This window comes from Melanostigma gelatinosum, assembly GCF_949748355.1.
Source record: "Melanostigma gelatinosum genome assembly, chromosome: 6".
Taxonomy (NCBI): Eukaryota; Metazoa; Chordata; class Actinopteri; order Perciformes; family Zoarcidae; genus Melanostigma; species Melanostigma gelatinosum.
The window spans coordinates 8,381,197-8,405,607 of NC_136639.1; the positions used below are offsets into that span (position 1 = coordinate 8,381,197).

The 24,411-nt window shown below is 43.4% G+C and overlaps 1 protein-coding gene across 1 annotated transcript; it reads right to left on the minus strand.

The window, feature by feature from the left end:
• Positions 1-5,685: 5,685 nt before the first annotated feature.
• Positions 5,686-24,073, minus strand: txnrd2.2 (thioredoxin reductase 2, tandem duplicate 2; the record flags this gene model as incomplete). Its single annotated transcript, XM_079269908.1, has 17 exons — positions 5,686-7,406; positions 8,232-8,329; positions 8,718-8,789; positions 9,882-9,974; positions 10,549-10,644; positions 11,793-11,929; positions 16,366-16,540; positions 16,648-16,739; positions 17,170-17,189; positions 20,968-21,038; positions 21,308-21,370; positions 22,071-22,149; positions 22,526-22,600; positions 23,094-23,238; positions 23,336-23,392; positions 23,482-23,547; positions 23,998-24,073. The coding sequence occupies 17 exons, from the start codon at positions 24,071-24,073 to the stop codon at positions 7,283-7,285; spliced, it is 1,539 nt and encodes a 512-aa protein (XP_079126034.1). The 3' UTR covers positions 5,686-7,282.
• Between the last annotated feature and the right edge of the window lie 338 nt (positions 24,074-24,411).

Here is a 24,411-nt window from a genome sequence, read left to right on the forward strand (position 1 = left end):
GTATCTTTCTGGAGGCTTTTTAAGCTAATCTTAAAGGGTTTGTGTATTCAATGAGATTTTGTTTAATGGACCTTTATTCAAGCAAAATTTCCCAAAAGGTTCCTCAAAGGAATAGTTCGACACTTCAGGTGAAGTACTGACTTACTTTGTTCAGATATGACATATCTTGTACTTACTTTTATTTGTCTTACATGAAATTCCTCAACCTGATTTACCCACTCCTACATGAGTTAGTAATTTCCCAGAATCCCTCTTGTCAACCCTCAGTGAAGTGGTATTCACCTTTTCCTTCAGGCAAGGATGAACAAGTTCATAAATACAAACAAGCATTTCAATTTGTTGCAGACCTACCCCTTGATCAAAACACAATATGTTGATATAATTTGTATCGTGTTAACGTTTTTTGACATGGTAATAAGAAAAAACACCAACTTTCTCCTTTAAGTACGGCACGAAGTTGGACAAATGAATGAATGTGTAAGTGCAACTTTATGTCTCCCTGAGTTGTCTATGTGTCAGTGGATGAGTAAGCATTGAGTTATCAGAACAGACGGAGAAGATACTGGTACAGGTATCATAACATGGGACGGTGAGGCCTCCGCGGCTCATGTTTTCCTTGGGCATCTTTGCAGGTGTGAACGGAGAGATCTCAGGGAGGGCGAGGAGTGACTGGCCTGTCACTTTGAGGCTCAGACCAAACACAACTGAAATTAATCATTATGTAGCGGGAAGGACACACCGGCACTATCAGCACCACTAAAGCATCCTCCCTTGGAACAGTGAAGAAGGGGAGGCACCCAGTGTCTAAAGTTAATATTCTTATCAGTTTGTTTTTGAAACTCCTCTTTAATGATGAAGCTGTTTTTCATGGTCATGTCCACTGGGAGTAGCAGGCAAGGATGAATTATTATCTCTGACCCCGATACACTCAAGAGTAAGCGTTTTTAATCGTTAATCCAAGACACCAATTACACATCTTTTATACAAACGCACGTACAAGTACACATACACGTACACGTGATAAAACAATAAATCAATTGCTTCCAGTATAAAGTCAAGTATACTTTATAATACTGTAAATCAATGGAGATTGTAGCATTGATTGAGCTTTGGTCAATGGCATGAGGTCTGGTTAAAGTTAGTTTTGTAAACAGTTGCTGTTACACTTGTGCATTCATTTGAAATATTATCTATAAAAGTAGACTAGTGGTCATGTTTCACTGCGTTCAATAGGGAAAACAATAGTCGTAAGCAGGAGGGGTTTGACTTTTTGAGAAAAACTATTTTTCAACAAGTACACCTTTACAGCAGTCTGAGATCTAAAATGTTCAGTTTTGCCATAAGGGGCCATCTTTACACCATTGGCAAGTAAAAAGAGTCGAGCTTAAGACGGTCTAAAAACGCCGTTGGGTGGACACAACTCAGATCAGTGAGTCGAGCTGCGTCTCTTCTTCCAGTAGCTGCCTCGACATACACTAATGACCACTCTTCATGTTGCTGCTGCTACTTCATTTGTCATTCAGGATGACATTAAGGCCAAAGGTTACTTTGTGAAGGGTAATTACTAAGGTTATATATGTATATATACAGTGTGTATATATATATATATACTGTTCTGTGTGTGTGTACCATAGTTGGGCTGTGACAGTCACACTCCTGTTACAGAACCATGTGAAAATTTGTTTTGGAAAGACAGAGCAGACGTATAGCTCTCCACAGCGTTATTTTGAGGGAATGTTCATGTGTACTGAACGCAGGCTCACGGTATACCCACACCGTGCTATTCAGACATGCAGTATGTGTGGACATCCAAATACAGGCCTTACACAAGAGAGCTCACGTTGCCGACACACCCATGCATCCACATTCCCACCTGCCCCCCCCCCCCCCCACACACACACACACACACACAAGCCATCTCTCATCAGATCAGTGACCGACAAATAAACACAGGCCGGCATAACTGCGAGCGCCAGAAGCAAAGCTAGCAGATACGCACAGTGCATGCAGAATGTGTGTGCATGTGCGTTTGTGATTCATTCACAAGTCGCTCGTCCCACCACACAGAGCTTTTAATGGCTAAACAGGAAAGACAGAATCAATCAGAGAGGCATCGACAGCAGCCGGAGGGCGAAGGCTGCATGCAGTCCATCTGCATCACGTAACAGGATGGTCTCTGCAGCTCAGCCTGTGTGTGTGTGTGTATTTGCAGGTTTATGGATTTGGGGCATCGGCAAGAATTGCAATGTGTGCCAGCTATGTGCTCAGATCAGGCACAGGCAGTTCCTTACAGTACATCTGCTGCCAGATGCTTTGGTTGCAGAGTAGGAAGCTATCATGGCACTGGAAGGTACTTTGATTTATGTGATGTGACTCAGACTGATAACAACAGAGCCCCAGAGCAGACACAGTCACAAGGAAACTGTCAAGTTAGTGATACTGACGCTCTCTGCTCGGCTAGTGTTTGGCAGAACCTTTAGGCAGTGCAATGAAGCTCGTTATTTTCGGTGCAGAGCCTTGTTAAGCTCATTATCTCCACCAGGGTTTGATTAATGTGAGCTTTTGAATGCTAAATCATAAATGTGTGTAATCATATTTTTTATTTCATAAATAAGCCAGGCCTAATTCTTTTAAATAATGCTTACCTAATGGGAATGCATCCCTCCAGTGAAATTTGGTTCCTCATTTTCTTGCCATAAAATATTATTAGTTCTTAAACCTGGCTTCTGTAGTAGCTTTCAGTTGGCTTTATGAAACAGCTTTCCTGTTTTGATGAAAAAAAGCAGAGCTGATCAAACAGACAACGGTTAAGAGGTTGTTAGAGGTGCAACAACATAATCATAATCCATGCAAGTCCAAATTGTGTGCCAAACATGTCTTCTTCAGAGCCAAACATCAGGGTGTGTCATTTTGCTGTTGCATGCAGACTGCTATCGGTGTGGCTTGGCATGCATATACTGTCCCTTTGTTGTATGCCATCATCAAACATCAGCTCAATACATCTCTGTGCTGCTTCCAGAGGTAATAAAACAGCTTCCTGTGTGGCAAAAGACCTGACTACATGATTTAGGAGCTGAGGTTACTGATCGTAATTGCTCTCTTAGTGACGTCTTGGGATCAGAACCGCAAACTATGACATTGTAGCATATCCTTTTCACTGTTGGCCACAGGCACTGGTATTCTGCGTAAGGCTGTGGTTGGCTGGACCGGTCGGGATAGGCCAAACCTAACCGCAGTGCTACATCTAGCTGTTTTTCGAACACTTCTCCTCAGATAAAAGCCGCTGTAGCAGCCATGTGTATTGAATCTGGACCAATCATGAGGGTATCCTGTTCTTATCAGGGGTCAGATAAGCTCATTTCACAGGCCCTCGTCGCCTCTACTGGGCTACCAACAGGACCCCACTCTGACAAGAGCTGACCTCATCTACCTTTTCTTAATGTTTGTGGTTGAATGGGAGGTCAAGAGGGGAGGAAACTCAATGACTGAATCTTTGTAGTATAGCTACAGTGTAACAAAATCAAATATGTCGTCTTTGAAACAAACGAGACAACCTTGACATTCCTGGTGGGGAGTATTAGGACTCCGGACTCAGTCGCAATAGAGTCAAGATTAAAATGTGTATTTGGACTGAGGAATCTCCACAGAAGAAAGTGGTGTCTGTAAAGTGTGTACATTTGTACGGGAAATGAAAGGAAAAGCACACAATCTCAACACCCTTGTTCCCATGGCCGTTTTTCTGTGAGCCTATATGCCATTAGGCTCAGTGCATGTCTTCAGCGGGTTCTTTGAGCTAATTGTCTTGAACTTGGGAGGCCGGATGAGGGGGAAAGCACCAAAATGTAGTGGGGAGACTCACCTTGGCTTACCAGTCTGAGGGCCCTTTTTCTACATGGAGCCTCCCGAGGACCCTCCCCAGCCACCGCACCCATCCAGGCCCTACAGGCATCTCAGGCTGACAGCTCCTGAGCCACGTACTGGCAGTACAACAGAGCAGTCATAATTGGCCCCTATTCATTTCTCAGGGATAATCCTCGCCAAGGTTGAGCCCTTTCTGTTGCTAGCTTCATTTTTTCACAAATGTTTACATAAGTTGTGTATCGGTTTCTCCTCCACCTGAGGCTTACGCTCCGGCTGCGGGTCTGTATGCCCAGCATGTGTTTTAACGTGCGTCTGAAGGTTCTGCTGCTAGGGCTCAAGACCTGAAGTGACAAAGGCCTTGTGAATGTCTGATTCAGACAGTCAGTGTTCAATGGGCTGGATTAAGACGGAGCATAGAACCGAGCGCACCCTGACATGTTGACATGTTCTACTAAGTGCATTTCAAGGTGGATTTAGCCTGTTTGCTCCATTGTGGTGGGACAGCAGAGACACAATTGCTTAATGGGACTGGCTATTCTTGAGTTGGCGGGTGAACTTTACTCCCGCTGTCTGGGTTGGGACTGACACCAGCCTCATTCTCAGGGTGAGTGAGGCTGCTGTGGATCCTGAGGAGGTTCAGGGGTTTCAGAGAGCTCTGTCCTTAACCAAACAAACACCGTGGAATTTCTGCCATTGTTGGTGCAGAGGGTTGAGTGACAGGGCTGCATAGCAGAGCTGCCTGTCAGCAGAGACGACTCCGGGTCAAAGTGTGACCACCCCTTGTGCCACTTAATATAAGACTTAGCCATGTAGCATATATTAAGATAAACCTGTACAGATGCATGTTTACATTGACGCCGTCACTGGTTCTCTGGATTTGTTTTTTGGATGCTCTTATAATGCTGTGAAGAAGGAATTTCCCCGCTCAATAATTTGTAACAAATTGTCTTTATGAAAAGAATCGTTCAACATTTTGAGAAATACATATTTGTTTTCCTGCCGACAGTTAGATGTTGACACCACTCTTGTGTCTGCATGTCTAATATCAGTCTAGCAGCAGAAGTCAGTTCCCCGTTTGTCTTTATGCTAAGCTTAGCTAACCTGCTAGTGGCTGTACTTTAACATTAACTGTATACATGAGAGTAGTAATTGATCTTCTCTTCTAATTCTTGGCATGAAAATAAAATAAGCACATTTATAAGTTCATACACATGAATACACAATACAGATGCTAGCGACCATACAAACACAGAAAACTCAGTCAGTTACTTTAATTTTGCAGTCCAAAGTGTTATTACTTTACATATAAATCATGTACAACAAAGCTTTAATGGAAAATTACACTTCTCTATTTACAACTGCTTAAGTTGGCGGCCAGGTGACATCCGGCCTGCACTCCCCAGTTTTGGGTTTTAGTGCAGGCCATCATTAACTGGTCGACCTGAAAGTTGAACCCTGACCCCCCCATGGGGCGCAGCTGAGGCTAACTGGTCAGAGCTCGGGCCTGGACTGACTGCTCCACAAAAATGAACAGATAGTCAAATGAGACGGATACGTCATTAAATTGATATTGTTTGTGTGAGCAGCCATACTGTGAACACGATATAGCGCAGATGAGAAAACGCAGAAGGGAAGTGGAGGGTAAAAAGCAAACAGACATTACAGTTACACTGATGGCCTCAATAACTTCCCTCATGTTGCCTCGGGCCCACCCCGAGGTCTCTGAAGTGGCTCGTTAAGCACAGGAACATCGACTCAATTACCCTGGGCAAACACAGCGCTACCGCTCGGTGTTGTGTTGGTTGGTTGGGTCCGTCCGTCTCCTTGCCATCCTACCCCCCCCCCCCCGGCCCTCCTCACCCCGAGCCCCCCAGGCCCCTGCCGTGCAGCGCCGCAGCATGTGAGCCCTCTGTGCTCCGAGTGATAGAGTCAAGCTGTTCCTGCTGAGCGGAGGTCAGGGTCCTTCAGTCAGCACCTCAGCCCTGAACAGAGCACACAGGAATCCCCCTTCCCTCCCTAACCGGGGCTGAAACTCAGCTCTCTCTCCTCTGGCCCAGGTCCAAATAAACCTGGTACCTCTCTCTCTCTCTCTATCTCTTTCCTCTCTCCATCTCCTGGCACTCTGTCACTCCCCTCATCGAAATAATTAATCAGACGTGGCAGATTCTGTAGCAACCCTCTTTATCGACAGCCCTCCTCGTCGTCGTCTACATAATAAACCCAAGATGTCCAGTTCAGTCAGCAGGTTGAACACTTGAGCACTTTGGCAAACTGCAGGGGGCTATTACTGCTTTATTGATATAAACAACTTGCCTTATCTTCAAGTGTGATGGCTCTTTAGGCCTAACCTGCCATCAATGTAAACACACAACAGATAAGCCTTATCAGTTTGGCACCAATAAAGCCAGTCTGCTTTCAAACGACATCCAACAGCACATATCTTTTATAGGGATTAAAGGGATTAAATGTGCAACCTGAACGTATTCAGGGTTCTTTTTTTTTATCCAATGACTACTTCATCCCGTCTTCCATTCTTGGCTCAGAAGAAACGGATGAATCGGAGGGCAACAGTGCCACCTTTGGGTGACGATGAGTAATACAGTTAGTCGAGTTCTCAAAGCACTGTTATCAGCAGGTAGAGTTTCCCCGTGGCATCCACACAGCTTGTGACTGCAAATATTTGTAGTCCCCCTCTGTTTTTTCCATGCGTTTGGCCGGAGAAGAGCATGGAGGAAAAGGAAGGGGTCTGGGGTCTGCTGGGGCCTAAACAAGCCGGGGCTCCCTGGCCAGGTCTGAGCTGCCTGACTGACAAGCGGCCCACCGACTGTTTGTGTGTGTCCATGGGAAATGGGGCGGTGTTGCAGCGACGGCCCTGGGGCCATCCATCAGTGTCATTGGGGGAGGGGGTTTGTGGGGGTGTATGGTATGTGTCACCTCCAAGACTAATGGACAGGAAGTACAGCCAGAGAAACAACAATATTTGCAGAATATATATATATATACATATATATATATATATTCAGAAAAACGTAAGGGTTTGCTCCACGGTTCTCATACGATTCCCGAGCACAGGCCTTAATCCTGATTGATGAGTCTGTTTATTTAAAAGACGCTTGCGCTGCGGCCACGACTCTCACTTACCTGATCCACAACTTTGTGCTTTTTAGAGGATACACTCACAACATGCACGTATATGGTATAATCGCAGTCTAGGTTATAACATGACGTGTAAGGGACACTAACCCGGGCAGAGACCCTGTTCCCAGAGAGGGCAGTGTGAAACTGAGGACCATTAGGGAGCCATATAAAGGGAGGGAGGGAGAGAGAGAGAGAGAGAGAGAGAAACCCAGGCTAACCTCTTTCTACTGCTACAGAGGGACCCTGTGTGCTCACTAGTGTTCAGAGACCGAGGTGCTTAACCTCAGCAGCCGGTTACCGTGGCGTCCAAGCCGGAGCGCTTCGTGATGTTGACCTTGATCACCTCCTCGGCACAGGTTGGGTGGATGCCCACCGTCTGCAACAGGTGGGAATATGTTGCGCCACACCTGAGACACATACACACAGGGAGGTCATTGGCATTGCTTTAACTCACATTCTCTCATGACTGACAGCTGTACACATTATCTTCTATCCATTACGTCATTGTTCACTATCAGTTTGTTCTTTGAAACAAAAGCTCATGTCTGCTGAGGACATGAGAAAGGACCTAACTTAAAACTGGATCTATGATGTGTTGAATAATTGCATTTAAGCTTCTCTGATATTGAGCATTAAGATAGAGTCAAACAACTATTTCCTATGTAAAGAGAAAGTCAAGTAATATGCTTGGAATTTACAACTTAAAATGCCCAACAATGGTGTGTGGGCACTCATGGGCCCTTTCTATAGGCTTCTGGGAGTGATACGATATTGGTGAATTTGACATCAGAGACTATGTATTACAAGGCTTTGTTATCATTCGTACTTTATATTATGGGGGAGAAAAAAAGTTTCAACAAATAACAATTGAATCAACTCTCTCAGTGATGAAGTTAACTCTGCCTTGTGGTCCTCCAAGCAGACATCCCATCAAAGGAAGTGAAAGCTATCAGTTTAAAACTAAACTAAAATGTATGCATTTCTATATTTGTGTGTGTAACATTTTAATGTTCGGTATGCTGTAAGAAATAAACTGGAATGTATCGCTCACTAAATGCATGCATGAGTGAGTTATCAGGGTCCAGAAATATTCCATTCTGCACATCTTGGTGACTTTCAAAGACTTAAAACACTTCAACTCAACAATTGTTTGGATGGTTGTTCCATCGGGCATGCATGCAGTAAAAACACCAAATGTATTCAAAGTAAAATCTAGGATTTATTAAACTTACTGGAAGCCCAGAGCAAAGCCCTGTGTGACTTCTCCCGCGTTTGGACCGGTGAAGTGCAAACCCAGGATCTTCTGCTCCCCACCCCGCTCACACACCACCTGAGGAGGTAGAACACTGAATTCAAGCCAAGGAGCAGAGCCCTCATCTGCTTTTGGCTGTCAAAATAACCACAGAGCAGGACAAGCGGATTCCAAAGCTGACTTCCTAGGCAACAGATGGACAAATCAACGGTTGGCAGGATAATGGTTCAACCTTTAAGACTGTACATTTATTGAGTCTCCAAACATCCTTCAGGCTGCTAGATGGAACCAAATTGGAAGAAGTAGTACAACTGCGATTGAACAGCACGTGAAAAAATAGGTGTGGCAGCGTAAGGTGAACCTGCATCTCACACAAATACATATATATTACAATGATGTATAAAATGCCAACAAAATCAGCTCAAAAAAACCCTCATAAAAAGTTTAGTCTGCAGTTTAAACCTACCTTTAAGTAACACTGGCTGGCATCGCGCTCTGCGACAATGAATTCCAGAGGCTTGTAGAAAGCATGGTAGACCTGCACACACAAAGAACATAGATCACGTTCACTGGGGAAATTGTGAAAATGTGCAAAAACAAATCTCCATTAGTGACGATGATCCTTCTGCTGTTCTTTAAAGTGACATGTTCACTTTTGCTGAGAATAGTAACTGAAAGAACATCAGGACGGAAATCAAAACATTATAATGTAAGATTTAGTTTTACAAGCAAATTAGAAGCCTTTTAATTTTAGAGATGAATTGTCCTTTTACAATAGCCTAAGAAAAATGTATTCAAGCTAGTATCCGGTCATGGCCGACACATTTCGTATGACTATCTCTCACTACCAAGCTGCAATGCCTTATGAGCACGAACTCAAACACACTAAATGAAATCTGAATAAAAACGTGGATGCATGCTCATGACAGGGATTGATTTCCAACTCCTCACAGAAAGTGTGTGTATTGTGTTGTATTCTACGGGCCAACGTGCCGACACAAGTTGCGAGGGCCACGCAGCTGTCGGGGGCTGTAGCTACAGTTCCTCCTCAGATCTAAGCGAGCCTGTCATCACCTCATACACACCTCAATCAGACCTCCTGCTCGCCTGTCAGTCACAGCCAGGAGCCCCAGCTCGCCGCCTAAACCGTTTATCGACGACCTCGTGCAGGTGTTCGCTAGCATCTGGCACACCGCTCACGTACGCAAGCATGTAGAAATACAGAGCTGCTTTGCTGCTCGCATTGTATGTGCGTGTCAATGTTTGCTCAGCGGTTATGGGACATTGTGTTTTTGACGGCAGTAACGAGCCACTAACCCTGCCTTTGTGACTATCTTTGTGCACGTGTGGCATGTCATTTCTGGGTAAATAAACGAAACACATAATACAACAAAGTTACAATCACAACTGGAGACTTCACCAGTTCTGTTCCGTTATATTTTAAAGAGTGTGCCATTTCTGATAATATACATAATTCCCTTTATATATATATATATATATATATATATATATAAATAGAATGTAAGGTTATTACAGATGGTTTTCATTGCATTTTAAGTTGAAATGGGCGGCTTTCATTCAAAATGCAACATATCTATTCTGAAGTACTACAGGGACACATCTATCATACCTCTATGCCGTCTTTCCCGTGCCTCTTCTCAGCCTCCTCCTCAGACAGACCCACACAGGCGTACTCAAGGGGGGTGAACACAGTGGTGGGCACCTGACACACACAAACAAACACACACACACAGCACTTCAAGCTTCAGCTGAAACATTTAGAGAATCAATCAGTTAGTTGTTTGACAGAAAATTCTGTAGTATGATAATTAAACATTTGTTTCAGTCCCCTTTCTAGCATGCATTATGGAGTACTGATTACTTTTTATTTGTGTTGTAATACTGTGCAGGGGGCTTTGAATGTATTGTAGAAATACATACCGGTATACACTTAGTGCATCATACTAAGAAATCCCCCCTGAACCCATGTGAATATAAAGACACTCTATAATAATAACATGATAATAAACTCTACATTAAAACTTGCAGAAGAGTTAAGTATAAGTAAACATAGCATAATGAAGAATGATGACATTTTGGGGAAATTCTGGTATGTTTATTTCACGACTTATCATTAAGAGAGGCTGGAGGAAGAAGTGTGGCTACGTCAGAGACTCAAAGCACAAAACACCAGAAATGGTTAGAATTTGGCTCAAATGAAGCACAAACCAACATTCTCAAAAAGCCAGAGGAACACTGAGTGTGTGTGTGTGTGTGTGTGTGTGTGTGTGTCTTACATTGTCATAGTTCATGAGTTCAGTGCTGTGACCAGTCAATCTACGGGCAAGAAGCTTTCCCGCTTTAATGGCCGTTGGGGTCAATTCAGGACGACCCTAAAACAAGACACAATTTAATTGACTTCTATATATGTTGACTTCAAAGACATACGCGCTATAGGACTGCTTCTTGAAATGTGTTTACTTTGCTATCAGCAACAAGAGTCTGAAGTTCAAACCATGTAGTCATCGGTTTTCATTTCAAAGACTTCTGAAAACACACATTAATACTCTGTGCAGAAATCGTGCGACGGTGGGCCATAAGTCAGTGACTGACAAAAGTGGCAAGTGCTAAACATTTAAACAGTCTAGCACACTTTCAAAAATCTCTGCGTTTTGTCTTTATTGTTCTGGACGTCTGCCAAAACAGAGAAACACACACACACACACACGGTGCAGGAAACAGTAGGGCTGCAGGGCAATTCTAAAGGCATGACTAAAACCTGTTAAATTAGCACTGCACATCCTGTTGTCCAAAACAATTCCTGCACCTCTGCATGTATGAGATGTGTGCTCTGATATTCCAGTAACTGACATGAGTCATACATAATGCATTTCTTGGCACTCTTCTCTCAGAGGAAAAAAAAACCAACAACAAAGCACCGGACAAATTGAGATATCAATCCTCCTGCGTTTAAAAAAAAAAAAAAAAAAAAAAAATTAAAAAAGCCTCCCTGTTGCTGTGGCAAGCTGACAGACATTGGGGTGAAGAACAACTCATCAAAGCAAACTGTCAATCAAAGAGAGTAAGTGTGGGTGTCATGAGGCCTGGGAGGCAGGAAGGAAGCACACAGCTGGTCGTGGTGAAAAAAACAACACTGACATTACATGCAGCAGGTAGAACTAGTATTAACACGGCTGGTTCAGCCTGGAACACACAGCGGCAATGCCAGTGATTACACGAAGGCTTCACTTTACACAGAGTCTTCTGCAAAGTACTTGCTGGTGGGTAATAGGACTTGTATGTGTGCACAAATAAATGTCCAACTTTCAAGATAATGGTTATTTTTTTGGTGTAATAACTATGGCCGTTTATATATTTTCAGCTCAAAACTTTGAAAAGCATTTACGGTGACTGTGAAGGTTGCGACTTACAGCCCGTCACAGTGTTCTATTTTACAGTCGAAACTTATAATAACTACATACTACGAGTGGGTTTTATATCAGTTTCTGCTGTCCGTGTGGTGTCTGTTGACAACACCTACCTCGCCGATGTCACCAAAAGCATAGATATTTGGCACCGAGGTCGATTCGTCAGAGCCCAAAATTATTTTCCCCGTCTCCTTTTTGAGTTCCACGCCAAGCTTGTCCAGACCGAGGGCTTTGGTTTCAGGGGCTCTGCCTAAAGTCGATGGAAGGAACCAACACAAGGAGAACATTAAGTCACAGCTCAGGAGAGAGTTTTTAAGGCATGCACCACCAATGCCGACAGAAAACCTTGTCCGAGAATTTCCAAAAGCCTAGATACTGCTAAAGGGGGTTATCGGTACAGTGTTGGTTGCACAGTAGCATGCAGCTGGAGTACTAGGAGTAAGGACTTAAAACAATTTGAAGGAGAGTCAGTCGAACACCAAAGTCATTAGTGTCCATCTTCTGGGGACCATGAATGTCTGTAGAAAATCCAACCAATAGTTTTTGAGACATTTCAGTCTGAACCAAAGTGCTGGGCTGGCGTTGCCAGTTCTAAAGCTTTGTAGCTGGTGGTTAACATTCGCTGACACCAGCCTCTCAAATGTGAGGATTTGCTGCTTTTCTCTGGTTAAATCTTCTCATCTTGAAAACCCCAATACTAGTGTTGGCCTTAAAATGCAAACGAAGGTCAACCCATAATTCTGAATTATTGAATTAGAAAACAACAGCAACATCTGGCCAGCTGAGAGAGAGGAGGACAAACTGATGAGCAGCTGGGAATCGGGATCCCATGGACCCCCCGGGACACTCAAAGGTGTGATTTCTGACACTTCCTGGGGGACGGCTGACTAATGCTGTCGACACAGAGTCTCTATGGTGATGGGGCATGGACCACTCTCTCCCCCTCCTCTCCATAGCTCCACACAACCTGCCTGGGTAGCATAATAAACACCCGGCCCTGAGCTACCCATGTAGATGCTATCGGACAGCAAAAATAACAAACCTCCGGGACCCTTTTTCCTGGCTGGAGCCGAAGAACAACGTCCTCCCCCTCTTCTCAGACCGGAGGGGGGGGGGGGGGGGGGGGGGGGGGGCTACAGGGACCTGTCTAGTGCGCCACAGCATGGGTGGTTAAAGGCGATGGGGAGCACAGAGGAGGAGGAGAGAGGGGAAGTTAGTCATAACCAATTCCCAAAACAAGACTTCCTTCTCTCATTGGCCTAATTTCTAGTAAACTACAGTGGAATTTAGCCATTTCCATTTCTGAATTAAATTTTCTTATCTGTACTTCTGTTTTTTTCAATTCTGCATTTCAAAAAGAAATGCAGGAATATATCTGGAGTATCCCTTGAGATTAAATAAGGACGGTGGGTCATAGACCTCCAAGGCCTAAGGATTTCCTTCACAGTATATAAAGAATATTAACAATGAATTATGTATTTAAGTGGGTGAAAGCTCCAGGAGACATTTAGTAAGTGGACCTTTTTTGGTCAAACCAGTATTTCCAGTGTCAAGAATGAACACATTTATAAAGCCTTAAACCAGCCTGTGAAGGACTCTCTCTTTACGGATCTGGCCTTCCTGTCTGTAGCTCCAGCCACTGCTGTACTGCAGCAATGACCACAGCTCCATTGTACGGCGAAGACACAACAGTGGCTGATAAGGGACATGGTTGAAGCGCACACACACACACACATACACACACAGACACACACGATTCTGAACAAAGCCTGTTGTGACATTAAGAGGAAGCCTCTAGACTGCTAGGCTAATTAGCCACAACAACCCGCCACAAGATGAAATGAGAGCTGAACGCTTATCTGATCAATCACATGAACAAAGACAAAAGGGAGAGCAATGTGAAAGGGAGGGGGGGGGCAGACTTCTTTTTTTTTTCTGGGAATAGATGGTAGAGGATGCCAAAAATTGATTGTGTTCTATTTCAGGCCAAAAACGATTTTAAGATGAACATCGATAAAGAGCTCGCTAGCTGTAGCAACACATGTGTAAATGTCAAAGCAATGGGGAAAGCATTGTATTTATTCGATTGTGTGTTAGTATCACCATCGTTCCTTACTTTCTACAAATGCGATGTGTGAAACCAAAACCTTAACTTACAGTCACCATCATCACCTCTACGTTCTACTTTCAGCCTGTTTTTAGATCACCACAACACGAGGACTGTATGTCATTCTACTCCGTGTAAAACTATGAACCTACTTTCTCAAGCAGCTTTTCACTGTGAGCGATGTGATCCTGCAACAACACGGTGTTTCTGGCCAAAGTTAGAGCAGCTTGGTTATTTCATAGAAGATGTTTCTGTGCACATGTTTTTCACACTGGTTTAAAGTGGGCTATTTCTGGATGTTCAGTTTTACGTACTGTTCAGCCAGTGTTTGGTTGTGAATGCTTCTACTGCTTCCGTATATGTGATGATACTCATTGACTTGCAGAAACCATGTTCCTGCCAAAAGAATCTCGATAATAGGAATAATATAAAAGTCTATTTTCACTTCAAATATGTTTCCTTATTGCACTGCAATGCAGTGTTTGCACACCCACGGGGTAATACAGACAGGGAGAGCAACATTCAGTAACTTCGGTCAAGTCTTTTTAAAAAGAACTCGGAAATGTTTTCAAACGACATCCTTCAGTACTGTAGAGCTCTGAGAGGAGGAAGAGTAATGTGCCCATGTAGACAGGAAGCGTGGAAATGTTCCGTTTCCTGGTGTGTTTCTGCTGGCACACCTGGACAGGGGAGCGGCCATGAGGCCAGGAAGGAGCAGGGGAAAGGTGGAGGGAGGCAGCGCCGTGGAGAAGGATGTGGCACACAGTGGTGATACTGTCCCCCGGTCCCCTCTGGCCTTTAATAACTCCACAGAGGCCTGCGACCCTGCCTGGCCCCTAGTGTAAGGTCACAGTAAAAGGGAAGTGGCCTTGTACTGATAACTCCTGCATGCACACATCAAAGAGCAGAGGCCACGCTGGTACTGGTTCTCACTGAACTGTATGGGAACAAAAGCTGTCGTAGATATAGCGGGGTGCACGCAAGCTTTTAGCTAGTAGCACCAACAACGATATTACTGCTGATGTGATGACTTCACATGTGACATAAGGCCAAGGAACTAAAGAAGCTGATGATGCCGTGGGGACAAACGAATAACTACACAAACTAACAATGTGCTGCATAAAGTGTAAAATGTAATGTGAAAGCTGATAAAAACAGGTTAAAATACTTCATAGATTGGTGCACTGTGGAGAGGAATTGAAAATAATGTCCTGTGTTTTATTGAGTCTCTCACACAAGCATTGACTGATACATGCAGTCAATGCAAATATCATTCTCACCAGCAGTCTAACGCTGAGACGATGTGGGAATTCAGCCGCGGGAGGAAAGAACGAACGTCATCTCAACTGCAGGGTCACGCACATCCTTGTCGCTGTCGCACGCATAGGGCATGAGGGGACCCTCTCACCCTCCTCACAACACTCAAAGAGACAGTCTGTGCACTGGAAAAGCCTGGTAGCCAAATCAGAAGCATTTGTGCCGTCTTGGAAACACAAACAGGCCGACGGCAGCGGCCCTGAGAGAGGTTCCCTCCATTGTTACTCGTGCCGCTGGTGGAACGGGAGAAGTGAAAAGATAGAATGGAGAATGGACAGATGAGCACGCTGGCGGGTAATGGCAGGCAGAGGGCCACGGGCAGGGATGGCAGTGACAGATGCGGGGTTGGTTTCCGCAGGGCTGGCATGGGCAGGAAGGCCCAGAGTGGGAGAACAAAGAGGGGAACGTGGTGACCCTGTGCCTGGGTGCATCCTGCCCGGTCCTGCCTCTCTCCAACCAGAGAGCCAGCGGTGGGTGATTAACACTTCCCCTGGCCATTCCCATCACTCCGGCTTTATTACTTTGTTTTCAGCCTTGATTCCTCCGCTATCTGCTGACACTGCTCTCTATGGAGGATGACAATTAAATTGATGGCAGCAGGGAGAATAGTCACACCGCTGTTTTCATTCAGACAAATACATGGGGAACAAATACGATGGAGAAAGTTGATTCTCCATCAACTTGCAAAATTGAGTTTGTCATAATTCAGGTATTTTAGTATCTGGATTATAAAAGACTGGCAAAGTTGTTTCATAATTTTAAGGACTGTACCAGTTAAATGCTTGAGCATCAGTCTGTTGTTGTTTTGGTCTTTTGACGAAAGTTCAATTAAAGTCTCAAGTCAATTGAGACAAGTCAAAGACATTCAAAGCTGTGTAACAAGTGTCATATTCGAGGTGTGTGTTCATGTCAGAAATGCCTGACACACTCTGATTTATTTGTACTGCTCTTGGATGTTATCATGCACAGTACAGGTCAAGTATTGAGCCCTCACTTTTGTGACTTAAGTCGGACTTCTGTCCAAGTCTCAAGTCTAAAGCTTTGGCACGTCCTCCACTCAAGTGTCCAGAAGCAACACAAAGAGCCTCGACCACTTCAACATGTTGCTCTCTCTTTAAACTTGACCCTGTGGCCTCCAGGTGGAGGGAGAAGGATTTCTGAAGCATATTACTTAAATGTTGTACTCTACATTATCACATGTATTCAGGCTTGTTTCAGATTTGAGTGAACTGAGCCACACACAGCGACATGCACAGACTCACCAACTGCCCATAACACAGAGTCGTAGGTGTCCTTGTGTTCGTCGCCCGTGTGGGTGTCGGTCCAGGTCACCTGCAGGGCTCCTGAGGAAAGCTTCTCCACACTCTTTGGGACACACTTCCATGCAAACTTGGTCCCATATGCGTCCATGTAGTCTGTGACTAGACCTGCCATTTGCTGCATGAACCCGAAAGAGAGTATACACTTTCAGACACGACAAAAAAAATAAAAATAAAAAATCATGATTATGCAGAATATGCAGACTGTTGTTCAGGAAGCAATACCTGATCAAACCCCCGGAGGGCGATGCTGCGGACCATCACTGTGGTGTCCAAGCCAATGCCGGTGAGGAAGCCTGCACACTCCAGAGCCACGTCTGAGCAGCACCAGGTTGAGGATTACACTACTTTTCTTGATTTGCATGTACAGTAGCACTTGATATGTGGACATAACACAACAACAACAACAACAACAAGAAAGTAGTTTAAAAAGGAGAAATCACAGTCATTCAGCAGCATGTAAACATGAAAACTTGGTATAAAAAGGTATCTTATCCTATCATGGTTTACCAAACGGCCGGTACATGATGTATCTCAGACTGAAAACCTCTGAGGATCTCAGTGTAGTACTGCATATATGACACCCTGAGTATCAGACAAGTGCTAAGAGTCATTCATAAAAACTATTTGAAACTGGTCTGATGCCAATGCTTTTATTAAGTTAATAATTGTACTACATCTCTCGTGATAACCAGCGGAAATTATACCGGGGCTCCATTTACAAGCTCTCTGGCAAACAAAGGATACAGCTGGCTCCAACCACAAGCCTGCAAAACAGACAGTAAGCGAAGCTGTTAGCCAAACTAATAATACAACAAAAATAAATGACATCATTTGTGCAGAACAGGTTTTGGCCAAATAAAATAAAGTGAGTCCAAAATTGAAAATGTTTACTTTAAAAATCCTAGAATTAGAGAGGCGATGAATTACAAAACTTCACAACCTCAGAGGGAGGTGAAGACGTGTGAAGAAAATGTAAAAAAACCGGGGGACAGTAAAAGGTGTGTGCACTTGCAGTACGTGTGTGTGTGTGTGTGTACGTGTGTGGTCCAGGTGAATCACACTTCTAATCCTGCCCTGAGATCTGTAGCGTTGAGGAGGGCTAATTGCCAGCGTTAAGGCTAATCCCTGCAGATGGAGTGTGCCATGTTCAGGGCTCAAGTCCACACATCAGCCGGCTGAGTGATGCCCGTCAGCCACACGGATGAGGCCCTTCTCATTCTTGGTTTTTACCTCTCCGACCTAGACCTCCTCCCCTTAGGTCTGCTCCACCTGACAGCTCGGGCTGCCTGAGGCACATCCTGCCCTTGTCCATGCTAACACAAACCACTAAAAGCCCCGGTGCCCTCGTTCTCTGCGTCTGTGTAATGCACAGCTGCACTTAGCGCACATTGTGAAGTGGCTTAAAGAAGATTAGGCAAAGAGCTTTAGCTAGATTCTACACTTTCATCACTGAGAAACTGTCCCATTTCCCCCTCGCCGCCTTCCTACTCATTGTACTTTGGTCTGAGTCTGTACAGCTGCTACATTTGTCATCTAAAAGATGATGTCATAGCTCTTTTGACCCCACTCGACAACGGTGACATTTAGGGGGCAAGACGGGCTCAAGCTGGCCTGGTCGTGGAAAAATGGACGAATGCTACAAAAAAGCCATTTACAGATATTCTAAAAAATATGGGGACGCTTTCTGCACTTCTTGGAAATCAAATTACAGAACCAACCCTGTAGCTTCTGATGAATAAATGGAGCTTATTCATGACGGAATGATTAACTTATGATCTATTTACATGGTGATTGTCGCAGTTTCCTTAATGTTTCTTTGTGTATCTAAACACTTGTTCTATTTTCCGTTTTGTGTCCATATTTATTGTTGAATGATGTAAAAAATATATATATATATACACACCGGTATTCAAATACAGCATGTGTATAATTTTTGAAACATTCAGTAACTTTGTTCAGAGGCCAGATATCTAAAGAGGAAAGGGGACAATTATATCCAGGTTATGCACCACACATAACTATGTTATTAGGCATTAGGTTTGAACAATTCCTGAACAGGACCGTCTATTGACTGTCTGGTGGCAGCGTGTTAACCTTGGGTAGTTCTTCAGGAGCCCCGTCACCGATAAACACTACATTTGGATATTCCTCCTGTGTATCTGCCGAGCATGTGGGGGTTTTGTTGCCAAGGTTTGACGTCAGTCCAACTTAGATACTTCTGTCTAATGTTGCTTGTTGTAGTCTGGCCAAAACCACAAGGACTGCAAGACAATGAGGATGAACCATTTTATCCATTACATCTTAAACAACTCATACCTTTATTTTGTCCATATAATTTGAAAAAGAACACAGAAACAAACAAAAGATTATTCGAAATTATTTGCTTGTCACCGTGGAATATTTATGATCTCTGCATGCTTTCAATGAGCCCACTTATACACTTCAGTGTATTTCTCTGTGTGAGTGAGAGTATGAAAGACAATTAACTGACTGATATAAGAGTTTCATGAAATACATTTATTCAACCAATCTATTGCACTAAATAATGAAGAGGGCATTATAAATCCCTGTAAAATCCAATGGATTTAGAGGACACTTCTGGTCTTATATTTTCTATAAGACATCCTGAATATATCTTTTTGAAAGTACAAATGTTTTCATGTAGAGTTCATACACTTCTCTGTCAAGGAGAATGTTCTGTGTTTTACAAACTTCATGTGTTGCAGAATCTTTACTTCGACTTCTCATCATGGACTACACCCTTGGAAAGAGTTCCTCGCTCTTTTTGACACGATAATAAGTTACTGTGAATAATTGTCATGCAAATGTAATCTGCCAGTTAGGAGAGAGGTACAGGTGTGGCAGCCAGGGCTGCTGTGCAGCTTGCAACGGTAGAGTGTAACTGTTGAGAGCATGTTGGCTGGCGTGGGACATTTTGCTTTACGCCGTTCATGGTATAACACCGGCACACGAGTGCATCTATGACCCTGTGAATGTCTTGTTTCTCTACAGCAGCTGGGAAGTTATGCTGCAGCCATGTGTGGTGCTTTGCAAAGATATTCCCGGGAAGTGCGGCCCTGGTCCGCCACAACACAAGCCCTCATTCTGCTCCAACTCATTCGTGTACTGGCCTATCCCTAGACCAGTATCACAGCCCTGCTGGCACGCGCTCACTGCTTTCTCCTGATGATGATGATGGCAGCCAGCTCTGGGCTTCGGGTCCCGGGGCCAAATCTGTCACCCGGGTGTGTTTGTGTTCCAAGACCCATTAGACAGCCATCACTCGCCTAGACCCCCCTCCAGCAACCAGCCCTGCCGGCAGAAACCGCCTCTTGGATCTCACCTGCACAGCTGAAAGCTCGGCAGCACAACAACATCTCCAGCTCTGGCCGGAGTATGTGCTTTACCCTCACAGAGGAAGCTAAAGCTAACGCTAACCTCGTTCAGCCTGCAGGGAGGTAGAGGACTCCACTAACCGTCACACGCTTACATCAAAGGACTTCCTGAGCTCAAGTGGATAATTCTGCTTCTTATACACATACATTGTGAATGGGAGAATGTTAGAGTGCTAATTGTTTTTAAGGATGGCTTCAGTGCACACTGTTAATTTGTTGCCCACAAATGATTTTGCATTGCGACCAAGTGGTCAGAAAGTTGAATAGCATACATATTACTAAACATATGCTACATAGGAATGCCGCACATTTTAGCATTACATTAGAAGGAACTGATGTTCTTAAATATAAAAATGAAAACATGTAATACAGTGCTTTCTGCTCATTCCCAAAAACATAAGAATGGATCAAAAGCCAAAGCAATCAAAATCCGCATTTAAACAAATGATATACTGGATATCAAAAACGTCCCCCGGGTGCAGGCAGCATAGATACATATGAAGCTTACGTATAGAAAGAATTATTTCCGCTCATCTGTCACCGAGAAGCAAACAACAACCGCAACCCAGGTATCCCACAACCACGAGTCACCGTCTGCACGTTGTGCCAAGAGGAAACATCGGAGAAAGACCAATTAACCAGGTGATGACAGCGGCTAAATGGCTGGATTAAAGGGCTTGTTCTGTAAAGGTCAGGATGCACGCCGCTAATCGGAATCATGAGGCGAAGACAGGCTGACAGGAAGGGAGAAAAACAAACTCCGTGTCACTGATGAATGATTACAGTGCGTGACAGTGGGACGTGTCGTGTCAGCGCGGCGAGTTAAAGCAAGGCATTAATACTGCAGAGGTTAGAGGTTCCCTTTCCCGTGTAGCTCATTGTATAAGAACAATGCCAACAATCCTACACACACTACGTTGAATGCATTTACGGGTGATGTCAATATATCAACAGCTAAATATTTGCATTGATGTAAAATCCCCAAAATGACCAGGACTTTTTACTTCCAGCATTGTGGCGTAGCTGACACTGCATGCAGACCATGAGCACAGCATATGATCAGATGTAGAGGACACTGACTGGGTAACATCTTATTAATAATACTGATTTAATATAAGATGTGTGTATAGGTGGAGGGTGTCCTCACGTTTTACCGGGCGACTTTTTCAGCCAGAAGATGTCGTCGCTGGTGATGCCATGCTCCATTGCTCCTGGGATCTGTAACAAGAGTTAAAGCTGTGAGCAGAACTATCAACCTATCAACAGATTATGAACAAAACAAACCGTTCGCTCTCTAAAACCTGCAATCTTTCGTGTGTTAAGGCTTGTACAGTATGTGTGCCATAGTGTGATGCTTACAAACCACATTTTACATCACTTCAGAGGTCTTGGCTGCTCTTTCTCATTTGTTTTGTGGACCTGGTAACCAATCAATCAATCAACACATGCTGACAGAGGAAAATGAGGGGAGGGGCAATGTTACGTACATTTGTGGGGTAATTGGGCCGTCCACCTGTGGCGATCACAATGTTCTTGGCAGTCAGGGTCATCTGTATGAGAGAGGAGGGAAACGTGAAGTAATAGCTTTTGTTCATATCCTTCAAAAAAAACAAGGAAATGTCAAATGAAAGCAAGTGGTCTCCACAGTACTCTGCATTCCGGTTATAATGGAGCAAGTAACACTCGGTAGGTATGGAGGTGTTGAATTTATATGTTGCATAAATAAAAGTTATGCCAGGTGTGTTTGTTGTTGTAATACTTATTTTGGTAAGGAGAGGCTGCAGTGCACCACTACCTCATGTTCTAAATACGACTAAAAGGCTTTCATGTTTTCTCCCAGGTGAGGTTAACTTCTCCATGCACTCTGAACACAAGACAGCAAAATGCGTTACATTACGGTCATGTCTTTCTTTTAGCCGTTACTCTTATTTAAAACATGACTGCAGCCTCTTGTGGACAAAATAAGTATTACAACAAACACTTACTAAACTGATTCTGGCAAAACCATTTTTTTTTTACCTGTTCTTAAGTCATAAACATGAACAATAACTTAAGAAATTAACCACTAGATGTTTTTTCTTACTTGCCTCTCAGTGCTTCTGTAAATATCTAATGATGCACATAAAAACAGGTATAATAAACATGATTTATAAAGTACCTCATACATTTTTGATTGTGGTCTTACGAATTGAAATCCAATCATCAGTTTGGGAGTGATTGAATAAATGAATAAATAGATGAGCCAGCCACCTCTTTCCCTGCTTTAGTTAGTCCTTTGACAGTGTGTTCATCCACCAGACTTCCTTTGATGTTCAGATACTTCACCTTCCTGCAAGACACAGAATGAACAGCTGTTGCTTCTGGAAGTGCAGATCAACTGCAGTAACTGTTCCACCATCACCATTTCTCTCAATTATTTCCTGCTAACAATTAAACATGTGAAATTTGTTTAACATATGTGCTCATTTGTTACATTTGTAAGAAATACACTTGGAATTACTGCTTTGCACTGTGAGCAACAATGCCTCTCTGCTGTTCTCTCAAGGCTAATTGTTAATTAAAAGAAGAAAAGAAAATCATATTAGGAGAATTCCTAATATGTGGAGATCAAGCTAATTATCTGACTGCAATGAAAACATTTTAGGTTGCGCTTGGCCACATTCACACAGAGGTTAACACCTGTTTGCAGAGCTGGTGTCACTTACTTGTCCTGGAGCTGAACTCTGTGATCCCAGTTCAGAGACCTGACGTGGTTTTGAATAGCCTCTGCCATGGTGGCCCTGAAAAAAACCCGGCATAGTTAACTGAAATCAACATGGAAATAATGTTGTTTTTAATACCATATACATTCAAATTAGAATCGGACAAACTATAATTTTAGCTGATTATTTGGCCCATCAGAGCACCGTCAAAGCTTTTCACATAACTGACATCTTTGGTCTGGCCGTGAGCAGACTCATATCATATTCCCTTATGAATTGTGTTTTTAGCTTTGAATACATCATTCAACACATACATGCAGTTAGTAAGAGTATTCAATAGTAGTAATTAAGTAAGTAGGTAAAAGTTAATAAGTAGTAAATTGTATCTTTGCACCTTTAAAGACAAAGCAATAGCATCAAAACCCATTGCCATCAAATACTTCCTTTTACAACCACAAGTAGCATTTCTGTCCTACACCACTAGATGGTGCTGTTTAGCTGCTCATACACAGCGGATCTGTTCGATTGATCGGGGTTACGTTTCCCTTCAACAAACATTTGATTGACCTACCAGTCATGACAGATGGGCCCTGAGATCTGCCAGCCATACGTCTTAGCATCTTTGACTGCGGTGCCGAGTAGAGCAGCCTGGTGCATGAGCTTCTTAGGAATGCAGCCAACATTCACACACGTGCCACCAAGACCCCACTTGGTACCTGTTTGAAAAACATTTAGAAAATATATAAGCAATGGTGTCTTACAATCAAACAACAAACTGTCATTCTTGTAATTATCTGGCTCAATGTATTTTACCTTGAACAGATGGCTCCACATAATCTAGGACAGCAACTTTCTGTCCCAACTGTGCTGCTGTAAATACAGATATATTGTCAGTGTGTGATTAGAAAGACATCAATGTGCAGAAGCATAGATGCAGGAACTTTAAAAGATAATCGCACCTTCTTTGGAACAAGCAAGGCCTCCTGAACCACCACCAATAACAACCAGGTCATAGTCGTAGTTCCCTGTACGAGCACATTGGACGATAAACAGTAGACAGTCAAAACTGATATAAATAGTATAGTTATGAACATATTAATATGTGTATGTACATATATGCATACAGTATAGTGCCATTTAAACCTATCTCCTCTGGCAGGCCTCTAGGGTAGTGAAAAAGGTGGCCATGGTCCACCGGACGAAACGCGTTTTCAAATGTAGTCTTCTTATTCGAGTAAAGATGGCCTGGGAGGCCGAGGACACCAGGTGAATGTGGAATTTACACTAATCAACAGGATAACAATAAGCAGCAGATCCGCCAGTTAGTTAAACTACACCAGAGTTACATCAGAGCTGCTGGTTTGTAACTTAGTTGTTCGCTGACAGAGACAAGTATTAACTATTCCAACTATAACACGCGCCCGTTCCGTTCTCCATATCCACACAAAATACACGTTTGAACAAAACAGTGTTACCTGTCAGGTTTCTTGTCAAAACATGCAAAGAATTATTCCTTTTCCACCGGTGTCTGCCCCTGCAGAGGGCAGCCATGTTGTTGTTATGAAAGGACCCAGGCCGGGTATGTGCTGGCTAAACTATTGCCTGATAAGAAATGGGTCCTACGGTTTACTCGAAATTAAACATTTGTATTATTATTCAATAGAAATATGAACAGTAAACTAATGAATCTTGTTGATACTGAATTTAAAGTTTAAATCTCAATAAATGTGGTGGAATCAATTTGACATATTCTTAGTGTAGAATTTACAGTTTATCAGTGGTGTGACGTTATAGTAACGAAGTAGAAATATGAGGAGTAACTCTTCGTAAGATATCAATAAAACGGGGATGAATTTATATCATTGTATAAAGAGAGTGACATGAGAAGA